This window comes from Antrostomus carolinensis, unplaced genomic scaffold (assembly GCF_000700745.2).
Source record: "Antrostomus carolinensis isolate BGI_N321 unplaced genomic scaffold, ASM70074v2 scaffold17939, whole genome shotgun sequence".
Lineage (NCBI taxonomy): Eukaryota > Metazoa > Chordata > Aves > Caprimulgiformes > Caprimulgidae > Antrostomus > Antrostomus carolinensis.
Window position 1 is genome coordinate 1 of NW_010339429.1, and position 13842 is coordinate 13842.

At 37.3% G+C, this 13842-nt stretch overlaps 1 protein-coding gene across 1 annotated transcript in view; it reads left to right on the forward strand.

Moving 5' to 3' along the window:
- The first annotated feature begins 1793 nt into the window (after nt 1–1793).
- The window catches only part of LAMA4 (laminin subunit alpha 4), a 46664-nt gene continuing 34615 nt past the window's right edge, over nt 1794–13842 (forward strand). The window contains exons 1-9 of the mRNA XM_010175854.1: nt 1794–1800; nt 2433–2600; nt 3367–3560; nt 5434–5550; nt 7614–7762; nt 9768–9909; nt 10509–10605; nt 11394–11510; nt 12522–12707. Coding sequence (XP_010174156.1) covers nt 1794–1800; nt 2433–2600; nt 3367–3560; nt 5434–5550; nt 7614–7762; nt 9768–9909; nt 10509–10605; nt 11394–11510; nt 12522–12707 — 1177 coding nt within the window. The remainder of the gene's footprint in view (nt 1801–2432; nt 2601–3366; nt 3561–5433; nt 5551–7613; nt 7763–9767; nt 9910–10508; nt 10606–11393; nt 11511–12521; nt 12708–13842) is intronic.

Genomic DNA, 13842 nt, shown 5'->3' on the forward strand with positions numbered 1-13842 from the left:
ACATTCTATGATTCTGTGAATCTGTGATATGATGTGAGGGGTTGAAGACAAAATTTATGAAGTCCATCCTTGGGCAACATGCTAGAGCAATAAAAGCATCTCTAGAACTAGCATAAATTTCAAAACATAACTTCTCTTCTGACTGTAAATGTATATATTTGACACCTTCCCAGATGAAGATTTTTTTTATTTATTTAGAGCCTGCAAAACCCATTGCATCTTCAAGAATTTTTCCTGTCTTTATATCAAAGGATAAATGACAGCAGTGAACACTTTCCCAGGAACAACTGCACTTAAAAAAGGTTTTCTAGTCAGAGATGATGACCTTTCTCTGGAATATTTATGACACATCATTATCATGCTGATATATAAAACTGAGATTAAGCCAATTGCAGTCTCTTCTTCTGTACCAACAGAAAGCAATAAAACCCCAAGTGAATATGTTCAGAAGCATCCCTGTCATGCTGTAGAGCACACTGGTTTCCCCCAGTCTTTGTCAAAGCCAGCAGCTTTATACAAAAGCTTTATATGGCACCAGAATAGAAAGGCAGGCTGGCAACGGAGGTTAAACAGCCCTTTTTCAATAGAAATACTTGTTTAACAGAGCTGAGTAGTTCTGTCTTAGAGCGATTATTGCAAGTTCTGCATCAACTTGTATAATGAAGAGCAGTTACATGCCAGCTGTTATCCTTGTTCATCCTTATCTCTATGGGTGCTTCAACCATTTCTTTATTTCAACAAACATAGTTAAGATATCTCATCACACAGAAGAGGCAGGCTGAGACCAGGCTCATAGGACGTTACACTTGTACTGCCTTCTTATGCCTGTGATGCTAAATCACCTTTGACTATCTGTCCATCCATCATGTTTTCTTTCTACAATTATTGAGCTAAAGTGTTAGCATGAGCCTCATTGTACCTTATTTAACAATCACTGGTTGACCTCTGCGGATCATCCTTCTGTATTATTAATTGGTTTGGGGTAGGACAGAAAGCAGACATGTATCTAGTTTGGCACACAAATATCACAATCAAGTTGAGCTACCATAGAAGAAGCAACACCCATGTCTGTGAAAAAAAAAAAAAAAAAGAGTGTTTGTTCACCCAGAATGCAGTTGGAGACAAGTAGATGAAAATGAGTTCCACCATGCTCAAGGAAGTAATCCACTCTTTACTGAAGGGAAGGTGTGATAGTTTCACTGGGCTAGCCCTTGGCTAGCAGCCAACACAGCCATTCACCTACTTCCCCCCCACCCCCAGGGGATAGGGGAGAAGATTGGGGGGCAAGAATAAGGAGGCTTGTAGGTTGAAATAAGAACAGTTTAATAATAGAAGTAAAAGAAAACTTAAAATAATATTAATATTAAAATAGTAGTGATAATGATAACAGTAGCAAAATATACAAATGAGTGACACACAGTGCAACTGCTCACCACCAACCGACCAAGCTCGGCCCTTTTTCAGCTAAAAACCAGGACAGAAGGTGTGTGTGTGCACACATACACATGCGTGTGCCAGCATGAGAAGGAAAAAGAAATCCATGGAGCCATTGATCATGATCAGTTACAGCTCAGTATGAGCCTTCTTTAAAGCTTAAGTAATGAGCTCAGGAGACAGCAAGAAACTGTATACAAAGACACTCTGCCAAATAATCAGTCGTGCCACAATTACACATCTATTTTTCATAAAAATATTACAGATGCATAGCAATGACTTTGCCAGCTCTGGTTATCCACAAAAGTAGTGATGAACGCAAGCCAAAGCCACTCACATCATAGGGCATAAAAGAGGCGATGGATGGTATTTCAGGTCAGAGAGTGAGAAGTGGATAAACTTCGTAATGCCTACACTAGGGATGAGTAAACTCAATTTCAGCTGCAAGGATCCAACAGTGTTTTTTGAACTCAGATCAAAACCTTGAAATACTATCTATCTCCAAACCAGCTAGGCAATATCAGGCCAGAAACCATATACTACCTCTTTAGGGTGCCTCAGACTTCTTCAGATAGAAAAAGGAGTTACTTCAGTCTCCTTGCCATTGTTGTTATTTAATAAATATAATATTTTTGCAGCAGCACTTAAAAACCACGATCCTGGATGAAAGCCTCAGCCTGCTACATGCCACAGAACTGAGAATAAAATGACTATCCCAACCTATAAGAACTGCCAAGCCAAATAATGCACATAACCCATGCCTGCTTAATCTCATCCTCTTCTGATGAAACCCCTACCTATGCCAGAAAGTGTGATTTATTCACAGGTTTAATTTTAAGACTGGATTAAACATAATAATTACCTACTATAGAGTTGGATGATAATTAAAACTTTCTTTTGCCATCAGGCTGATCTGGATTCACAAAAGTGAAAGTATTCCACAGTATTTACTTCCCTGTAGTCATGCTAGATTGACCATCTGTTCCTTTCTCCCACAGAAATCAGCAGCAAGATGAAATACTATGCAATTCAACAAGAGCTGAGCCCTGAAGAAATTGCCCAGAAGCTGGGTGTGGCTGAGGAGATGCTGAAGGAGATCAAACGCCGTAAGCCTTTCACTAATCAGAGGCAACTTGCAGACGAGGAGGAAAATGCAGCAGAGGAGCGTGAGTTTTAAGTCTGTTTTCCATTCACCCACATGTTGACGCACAGCTGGCACGGGCCGGGCAGTTCTGGACGTACTGCTGAGCCCCTGGGGAAGACCAGCAGGCCCTTGGCAAGCACCAACTAGTGTGCTGAAGATGCTGCTGCCACTGCTTCCAAATGCCTGCCCCAAGTCTCTGCAGGCGTTTCGTGCCCCTGTGGCAGAACAGGCAGAAAAATATGTGTGTGTCTGTGTGTGCCTGTGCACTGCAGCACCTCAACAATAGCTGCTTAGGAAGGTTCCTGACAGGGCTGGAATTGCTCGTGTGAACTTCTTCCTTCCCCCGCTGCCAGCTCTGCCATGGGGAGAGTAAACTCCAGTAGAGAGACAAAAACTGCTGGTATGAGAAAGAGCAGGAGCTTACTTCTCACAGCTTGGTGAGCATGAGTCAGAGCCCCAGGACAATAAAGACTGTCTTCTCCAGAGTAGCATGGTTAGCTGTGACAATGAAAAACAAATGAAGAGCAAGGGAAGCCAAACCTTGTTTCTTTTAGGAAAAGCTATTTGAGAGGGGGAATTAATGGGGTTAAAATGAGATACTATAATAAGAAGCATCATTCCCTTTCAAAAGAGGAGGGAAAATTAAAATCTAGGTATATGATCTCTCAAGCGAGCTTTTTAACAAATGTGTCTTACTGTCTCCTGAGTAACAGCAACAGAAAATGTTGAATAGTAAAGTCAGAAATGCAAGCCTTGGATTAATCAGTGGCCTCTGATTTTTCTCCCAGTGCTACAGCAAGTTGAAGAGTTTCACGAGAAGTACAATGACACCAGATCTCTAGTATCTGATGTGCTGGAGCAGCTCAGCGAACAGGATGTGAAGCTGTCAGACCTGGAGGAGGCATTAGAGCAGGCACTTGACTATGTTATACAAACGGAGGATATAAATAAGGAAAACAAAGACAATCTTCAAAAGCATGAGGTACTATTCAGTACTTTTATCATAACTGTTGTCTGTGAACACTCCATCCATGCTTAAAACAGTAGATTGCAAACAATTTAGATTCAGGAATGATCATACCAAAAAATAATTTCTTGGACCACTCAGCAGGATGAGTTTGAGTCTCCAGTTCTAAGAAACAAGTTGTAGAAATGCAAGGTACCATTATTTATTCATGGAGTGACAATAAACTACAAGTCTCAGCAGGCCAAGGAAGAGATGGATATTACTGCCTAAACTAGGAAGGTGAATTGCGACAAAACCTAAGCAGCTTAAAATTCCATGTAGCGTGGCTGCTACAAATACTGTGGTGGGATTGTTTCACCTATTATGTACTGTTTTATAGTGTGGAAGGACTTTGTGCTCACATAAGTTAATATATTCTATTAAGACAATTATTTACAAAGACTCTGCATTGCATTCATGCCCTGGGCTGGATACATTCATACTGTCTCATCCAAACGTTCTCTCTGGTCCTCTTTAAGTGAAATGCATCCCCATTTTTTCAGGAAGAGCAGATTATTGTCCTTGCATCATGAAGCACAAATCCATTCTACAACTGCTCCACAACAGATATCTTGAAACTGTGTTTCCTGCTTGCTGGGTGAACAGCCTAGCTATAAGGCTACAGCAGTTTTCCCTTATGCTCTGTTCAAATGAATAGTTTTAGTATTTGAACAAAGTAATCACTCCAGAGGAGAGCTCAGAGGAGACCTGTCCCCTGCAGCATGGAAGAGGGGCATGTTTGCCTGTAAGTGCTGGTATTAGGTTCAAATCCCATCTGGCTGACGAGGAAATTGAATTTTCAAGTCTCTTATCCCAGAAAAGTACCCAATCCATCAGCCATACAAAAAGACTATTTTTTTCTGCTCCTAGCAGTTTCTTACTTTTTCTCTGTTTTCTTTAGTTTCCTTTAAGGGATGAAAAACCAGAATGTCCCACCTAAAACTTTTCTCTTAATTTATTTTTTCAGCAAGGAAGAAAATGACAAAGAGAACAATTTGGGACCATTTGAAGTGAACTGTTTTCATTTCAGTGGTTGAAATTGTTTGGATTCTGGAGGAGAGGGGTTTAGGGAGCAATTTTATGATTTGAAGAACAATCTTGCAAATTCTGGCCAACCTGTGGTTTTCATAGCATCAGTGGCTGAGTTTTGAGCTCTTTAAATTTGCAGTGCTAGAAATTCATGCTGATGTGGAAGATCTAATAATTCTATAGAGAAATCACATGTGCAGTTCTTGTGAATTCTTCTACAAGCAGCTTGGAATCCTTATGTACAAAGCCTCTTCTGTTCTTCCGTTGTTTCATAATTAGAGTTCCAAGCTGTAGCTCGTCTCACATTTACGAAGTAAAGCCTGAAGTGTGTATTTGTAATTGTTCACTCTTTTTAACCAGTTGGATCTTCATTATTCCTCACAAAGAAGGCAGATGCTGTACAAAAGAGATTGCCTACATTAGCTTTACTATTGACAAGGAAAAGAACTCTCTGGTTTAAAAAAAAAATTCCAGAAAAAAACTAGTCTCCAGACCACTATGAAAAATCCATGTCTAATTTGTCTCTGCTGGCAGTGCACTGAATAATAATTCATTCCAATAATTGGTCATGCCATAATATAAAATGAAATTAATAAATTAAAAAAATATATTTCACAAAGACAAGAAAATGCAGAGTTGCATTATAATATGCAGCTATTAGAGATGCCTGGGAAAAACTTCAAACTTGTCTAAAATCTATTTAGTTAATCACTTCATCTTTTGAATTAACTTTAACAAATTTAACAAAAATGGTAACGCTTTAGTGATGCACGGGTGGTTTTAGATGTGATTTAATTTTATTTTATTTTATTTTTTGTAGAAACAACATGAAAAAATTAAAGAGCAAATAGATGAAGTGAACAGCATTCTGCTAAGTGCCACAACTATTTTGGCAGGACCGCAAAAGGTCAACTCTGAGTTAAGTGAGGTAATAAAGGTAGGTGCCTCAGTGACGTGTTTAAATGATATGTCCTGATTTTTTCAACTTTTAAGTCATGTGTTTAAACCACTGAATAAAAACCTCTCCTTTTTTTTATACTGTTTTGATGAAATACAGATGAATATTCCCCCCAAAAAATTATAAATCTTACTGGATTAAAAGCTCTGTAATTACATTTTATTGCCTTGGAAAAATAATTATATATGCCTACATGTTACTGTAGGCAGGGCTGAATGAAGGATTTTGCTTTAGAGTTCTCAATTATTTCATTACAAGCACCTGCCAAAAGATGCTCTGGTAACAGACTGCACTGTATACTAAATTCCTTTTCTCATGACTGTAAGTGAGCATAGGAGCAGGCTAATCCCAGATGTCAGTGTTAAAACCAGCTACTGTCAGGGTATGAAACATATATAAACAAACTGTCTTATAGAATCCTCTTCTGGAACTGTAGACCAGTATCCAGTGTTTCAAATGAGACAAGATGGTGTAGAAAATTTTTAGAAGATTAAACATTTCCATGGTTTTTGGACTTTCTATTTCTCTATGAAAAATTAAGAAAATAAAACTGGGATTTTACTAACTAAAATACTTGCCATTTTATCAAAACTTTTTTTTTTCTATTTTAAAATTTTAAGATAGTTTAAGACAAATTAAAATTATCCACATATATTCATTTTGGTCATAGTTTTCCACTTCTATTTTTAACACAAAAGCAAACCTCAAAAGACATTAATTTTTCTTTGGAAAAGTAATTTGAGAAAAGAGGAAGAAGACAACTTGCTTTATAACTATCCCTGGGTTATCAAGTAGTATGATTTTTTTTTCTCCTGTGTTGTGTGCAAAACAAATTGCTGCAGTTTATCTTTTTGGGTCTCCCACTCCTGTGGATAAGTTTACACATAGGGGATATTCACACTGCAAGGAAGAAAGTAGTATGCGAACATCATACAACTTCCATCCTCCTCAGCAATAAGTATTTTCACATTTTACTCATTCATCCTTTTTCTCTCCCTCCACTTCATCCTTTTTTCTTGTATTTGGAGGCCACATTTATAATCCTCAATCATATCAGCAAGCTTGGGTATTGGAGAAGAGGTGAATGCAGGCCCATTTGGTCTTCCTCACAGGTATTTCATATAAGGAAGAAGTGTGGCTAGGGCAAAGGGATACTACTTCTCCTTGTCTGCACATACATCTAGGAAGTATTTATGTGGACTGATTTACAAATTAGACTAACACAAGATATCTTAGCATGAAGGATGTCTCTGTACAAGGAGACAGGAAGGGGACGCAGCCTGTTATCCACTAAGTGACACAGCTCACAGCCATACAGCTGAACTCCCTGCCCCTCTCCAGTAATTGCCAAATTGTCCCTGGGGCACAGGCACTGTCTCATGCTATTCCCCAAGGAGGTAGGTTTGGGAGAGGGGCAGCTCCCCAGGGCCAAAACACTGCCAGGGTTCATGCAGCAACGGGATAATGCATAAACAACACCACCACCACAGCACTATTTAGTTTATTTGTATAGATATCATTTAGAAGTCCCAAAAAACTAATTTCTGGCCTTCAGTGTTCACAGGTTAAAAAAAAATAAAATAAAATAAAAATTATTAGTTCCACCACACAATTTAAGAAGAATTTCAATGAGGGGATTTTTACAAAGATCTGGTTTACTTATTTCACTTACTAGCACTTTACTCTGCAAGACTTGTCATTGGCACAATTCTGGAGCAAACATAAAAGATAGCAAGATAGTAAGACATTTCTCAACTGTCTTTCTTTTGTATTTTACACATATCTCACTAATATCTTTTTAAGGGATTCCTGGAATTTTGGTTGATTTTTATCTTCGTGCATTTGTCTTGCCATACTGACAATCGTGGAACAGACTCTTTTAGAGCTTGCCTCTTTTTGATCTGTTCGAAATATAACATAAAACAAATATAACAACAAAAAATTGTCATAATATAAAGAGGAAAATAAAATATAGTAATCAAAATGCAGACTTGATTTTTTAGAATTTTCATCTTCTTTCCTTCCTTCCATATTTTGTTTAGAATGTGTCAGGGTTCTACGCAGAAATAGATGGAGGAAAAAAGGAATTGCAAGAAAAACTAGCCAATCTGTCTCTGTTTGATGACGATTTGGTAGAAAAGGCTATGCATCATGCACACAACCTAAGAAGACTCGCTGATGAGCTGGACCGGTAAAATTTAACTTCAGCAGACTCTGTTCATACACATGCTACTGACTGAACAGCTGGATGAACTAGAAGACAAGCAGAAACACAGTGACATTAAATATACTTTCTGTAAATAAGCACTAAACAAATCACTGTTAAGTCATGGATGGAAGGACTTGTCAGTTAGTTAAGCTAAGCAAAATCTATTAATCTTTTCCAAGAATAATCATATATCTTGCATGACATTCTCCCTTTTCTAATTTGGCACGTTCTCTTCCCATAGCAAAATAGGAAAGGTAGATTACTGAAAAGTAAAATAATACAGGTAGATTAAATGGGGTTTGCAGAAACAGCTCATGTCAGTAAGTTCATTCACATTAAAAAATAGTTAGCATTATGGGTCACAAAATGGGCTTTGGGATAATTTTTGTTCAGGAACTGGTTTACAAAGGGAGTAGTTCTGATACTCAGTAGGTTGCGTCCCAGTGAAACTAGCCCACTGTTACACCAAAAACTTACTGGGAGTCTTTCTGTTTTGCTGGGAGGTACTAAATACATCAATTTTCCGCAATTTACTAAAAAGTCACTTCTAGACAGATTTGAAATATGACTTTATTTGCAGTTGGGACTACATATGGAAAAATCACTGCTGCAAATGAATTCTTAAATAACATATTTCACCAAATCCCACCTTAAGTAACATCATGGACATATGCTTTTGGAAGATAAAACTACTCTTTAAGTGTATTATCTAAATACCAGATGTTTCTTAATATTAGTATGCCCTAGATAAGAAATTAAAATACAGAAAAAAAAAAAAAAGCCTGGATAGGTTTCTTTTATATAATTGTACAAAGCTGACATCTGAAACTCTGTTCTGTAATGCCACACAAACTACAGACAAGCTAAAAAACAAATAGTATGTTCAGTCTGATATCAGCTAACTGGGGCAGCAGAATCACTTGAAAGAAAATACCCCATATGGCTAGCCTTCATCCCTTACCAAAATAATTTAAAAACAACTACCAAGTCCAACACATTAGGAATTTAATAGAAAGCAAACAGAAATAATTATAAAATATCCAGATGGAAATGTGCTGACTCTTTTATTTGTTGGGAAGATTGTCCTGCAGTGAAACTTTAATCCTTTAAAAAATTTAGCCTGTCTTCAAATCATTTTGTTTTTTATGGGTTTGCTTTATAAGCCTGTTAGGCTTTTATTTGGCAGAGTTTCTTCTTTTGTGTTGAGGGAATACAGCAGGAAATTCTTGCAACAACACTAAATCTGGAAACTTAATAAGTCCTCTGTGTGCAAACTCTTTGAAGTGAATAGACATGTATATATATATATATATAAAGTCTATATATAACATATAATCTAAATTCTGTTTATCACAAAAATATAAAAAATCGTATTTATTCAAAGTTGCTAACAGCAAGGCTGAGTCCTAAATCAGCTGCTGTTTGGAATCTCCCCTAAAGACCATTTATCACCTAATATGCAAATCGAGCTCTATCGTGACAGCAAAGTTATCTCTTATTTTTCAAATCTAACTATTGGCAAAGTTTCATGATCATGGGCAGTTCTTCATTTGATCCTCCCTCTTTTCCCACCTACTTTTGGAAAGTGTAAACAGCCCAGTGATACAGCACACGCAGGTCTTTCCATTCACGGCAAGGAGTTATCCCTAAAGAACAACTGATAGATGTTATTCTGTTAATTTATGGAATATCTAATCTAGATTAAAAAAAGATAAAAGCTCAGCAGTCACTTGTTGCTGCTCACATAGGCATTAAGGGCAAAATTCCCAGAGTTAAACCACTGGGAAGTACCTTCTATCCACATAGTTTTCACCTGCTTCATATTGACATAAATGGTCATACACAATGAGGACAACACTACTCAGGCCAAATACGTTTATCTGCATGATTATGTAGTCAGAATTCACAGAACATTAAGAAAATTCATCCATTTTAGACTACTTTTATTCAGTTTGGTTTCTTTCTCCTTTTACTCTCTTTTTAATAGGAATTTGTATGGTGTTGATACAAATGGGTTGGTACAAAGGGCAATAAATGCGTCAAATGTTTATGAAAACATTGCGGGTTATATTGAAGAAGCTAATAAAGCTGCATTGCTGGCACTGAACACAACAAACCGGGTCAATGATGTAAGTAATTTTCATAGTATCAGCTTTTACTTTGCAATGGTTCAGGGACTTTGGACACCTATGTATAAAGAAAAAACAAGATTTAGCTTAACTGTCAGCATTGAACTTTGCACTTCTCACATTTTAATTCATTTACTATTTCCTTAATTAAATCTTAGGTGGTTAATTTTTCTGCCAGTCCCTTGGTATTTTAAAAGATGTCACAGGTTCTTCTGTCCCTAAGTACAGGGTGATGCTGCTCTGTGCTGTAACTCAAATTGAGGCATTTCTGTGAAAGTCCAGACAACCCCCTGGCCCTGTAGAAACCTGAGAGGGCATTTACTGCTCAGGTCCTCCTACTCCATTCAGTACCATGTGGTAGGAAAAGTGGTCAAGACATCTAACAGAAGCACCATTGTTTCTCGTAGAAAGTCAAGTTAAAATGGGTCAAAGTGCCCACTCACACTCAGGGATGAGGATGTGAATTTTGTCTCTGGCCTTGCTGCAGGGACTTAGTAGTTACATTTATACCAAGTATTATGTTAGCCACACTTAAACACAATAAACAGGAATATTTAGTAAGCATTATGCTGACTTTCTTTTTTGGAACATACTTGTAGGCTGCAGTTGGAATCGATACACAGATCCTTTACCATAAAGGTAAAAGCGAAGAACTTCTCAACCGAGCCATGGAGCTACAACGGACAGCAGATGACAGTAAATATACAGCCTTTCCACTTTCCCAGTCTGTTTATAAGCATGCACATTAAAATAAATTTCAAAAGCACATCACTAAGGCAGAACTACTGCTGTAACAGAGTAGTGTATCGATTGAAGTTACTACACAAAGTACTTGAAATGGCCACAGGCGCAGTTTGAGTAGTACAAGTGTTGTCATCCTGCCAGATGCTGGAAGTTTATTTCATTTACAAAAGGACCATTTCAGATACAGTCACTGTTTAAACATGTGGTCCTCCAAACAGTTGTTCACAGGTAAATACACTCAATCAAGTCATTCAACTGAAATAAATTCACAACAGTTTAAGTGTTCAGAAAGCTGGATTTCACAACTGAAGGATAATAACAATTGTTAAAGGATTTTGGCCTGTTTTCATTGAAAATGAAAGAAAGCTCTAAAATTACAGAAATTACCTCTTAAATTTTTCAGGACCTTTTGAGTTCCTTAAAAATTTGCCTGCATACGTGTTGCAGCTATTCTCAGCAGTTCTGGTAAAGCTAAGAGAGATAGTACTGACTGAGATACAGGTCTCCACATTTTTCTAAGAAGCCCTGTAGCAAGCAAATAATGTCTGGAGCTGCAAGGTTGCTTTTTCCTTTAGATTATGTGAAATCCAGCGTGCTAGTATGACCTATACTAAAAGAGGCTATAGTATATTGTCTATGCTGTATTAAACACTTAACGAGATACCTCCACAAGATAGAATTTATCTTTTTAAATGCCACTTCAAATCCACTCAACTACACATACTATTTTCTCCCCACAGGTAACTATTTAACCATTGCAGATACTAGCTGGCATGTTAATGGCACTCTTGCCAGAATGAACGCTCTGCAAAGCCAATTGAGGAGAGCCATCACGAAAATACAATCAGCAGAGCCAGGTTGTAAGAGGATCTTCATCATTATGATGCTTTATCTTCATACATTTAAGAGCATATTTTATTTTTGTATATGGCCAATAAAGTTGGTATTAAAATTTCAGTTCCAGGGAAGTCTAAAGGAATTTGATTAAAACTACAAGACCTAGACAGCAAACATCCAGCTTTAACACATTCATAATGAAATCGTATGTTTTGCGACCTAAAATTCTTGACATTCTTTTTGATCCTCCTTTCTACACTTATCCTCTCCCATGTTACTCTTGACCTTTTCAGGTCTTGAAGAATCTACAAGTCTTTGGATTTACTGTGTTGATAGTCAAAATCTATTTCATGTATACATCACACCTGGCAAGTAGAGTATTTGGGAGGTAATTACTGACAGCCTTAATTGACAAAATCTCACCTTAGTTTTTCAGAAAAGAGACATCATAGAGCATCCACCCAGTATATCTGAAGGTGTTCAAAGTTCACATGGTCAAGATTTTTTCATTTACTTGAACTAAAAATGGCTGGGTTTTACTGCCAAGACATGATCATATGCAAAATATGACACAGGTTTTACAAATATAGTAGTTAGTGATTCAAAATGCCAGGTATGAAAAAACAAAACCACTTCACTGTCTTGGGTTTCTCTCCTTCAAAAATAACTCATGAAATATATCTAACAAATACTTGCATTTTCTTTTAAAAACTTGATTTAAAACAATGTCTTTTTTCATTCCTGTTCACACTTCCTTGGCTATATAACAAAAAATGCAAGGACATTGAAAATTTCTAACAATGTAGAATGGAAAGGAGAATTTGTTAAATTTTAAGAATCAATATAACTGTAGGCCAACCACAGGAAGTTTTTAATATTCTCTGTGGAAATAAAGAGAAAATCAACCAAGCAAGGCTGGGTCCCCATTCTGCAAAAGGTATAATCCCCTTAGCCTCACCATTTGCTAAGTAATGGTTATAGCTTGCTCTTTGAAAGAGTTCATTTCTTCTCATCCTCTATTCATTTTGTAGTGGAGGCCAGAGAGCGTTTGGAGCAAGTGAAACTGAAGACTGCAGAGGCCGTAAGTGCTACCATGACAGTAACACAGGCTACAACCCCCATGGATGAGAACGTGAGGTTGTGGTCTCAAAACCTGCAAGACTTCCAGCACAATTCAGCAGCATATGACAGTGCCGTGCATTCAGCTGGGGATGCAGGTATGTTGACTTGAATTTGCCATTCCTTAGCATTAAAAAGTCAGGAAATCTTCACAACATCATGTTGTATGAATTGGTTACATTGCATATTCATTGCATACCATCTTCTAACATTTTACCTCCATTAAAACATTTCAAAAATTAGCAGTTGTCTAGAGACTTGATTAGGCTTTAAAACTTTTGGATACTTGGGTATTTCCAAAAATGGTTTAAACACTTAAGAGCTGAAGTCTCATTGCTTTCTAAGTCATTTTTATCAGGGTACCAAGGTCACACTGAATGGTAGACAGCTTGTTTAAATACTTCTTGCTATTATGATTGTCAGTTTAGTTATATTTTTTAACACTGGAAGGCATATGAAAACAGGGCCCTCTTGTCCTCAGCAGTACAAACATGGAGGAGAAATGGTCCCTGACTTGATGAGCTTCTAGTCTAAACAAAGGGAGCAAAGAGGATTAGGGAGGAAATATACTATTTAAGCAGGGTGATTGCTGGAAAAGTGTGTAAACATCACATTAATTCCACTTTTATTATCAGGAAAGGAAGGGTAGAGTAAAAATTGGAAGGTTTTTTTATGAAAAATTTAAGATAAATTAAAAAAAAAAAAAGAAGAAAAACTGAGGCAGGCTATAAAATTGAAATGAAGATGGTAGGAAAGAGTAGAAAAAGAGGCAGAGAGAATGAAACTGAAATGAAGCAAAAGGTGAAAGAAGGAAAAGAACAATTAGGAAAGAAAAGAATCAACCTCGAAGTGAGAATATTCTGAATAAAAAATTGCTGAGAAGAACTACTATTTATTGCTCAATAAATATTGCTCCTCTGGTCAGGAGGCTCACTAATCACAAGTTATTCAAGGCTAGGGAAGCTGAAAATCCAGAACAAGAAATTTCCTGCATATGTTTGATGATATGTACCATCACCTGCAGCACTGTTCAGTGAAGTCTTGCCTCCTTACAGTGTCTCCAGGGAAGGGCGATAACTCCATTGACTCTATCTCCAGAAAGTCTGAATCTCAGATCTATTGCCTCAAATCTCTTCTTCTTCTGCCCGGAGCTTTGCAACCTGAGTGTCATTTTATTGCAAATGGTGTTATGAGGACGAAACCCAACATTGCTTCTAGTGCCCAAAGCTACAC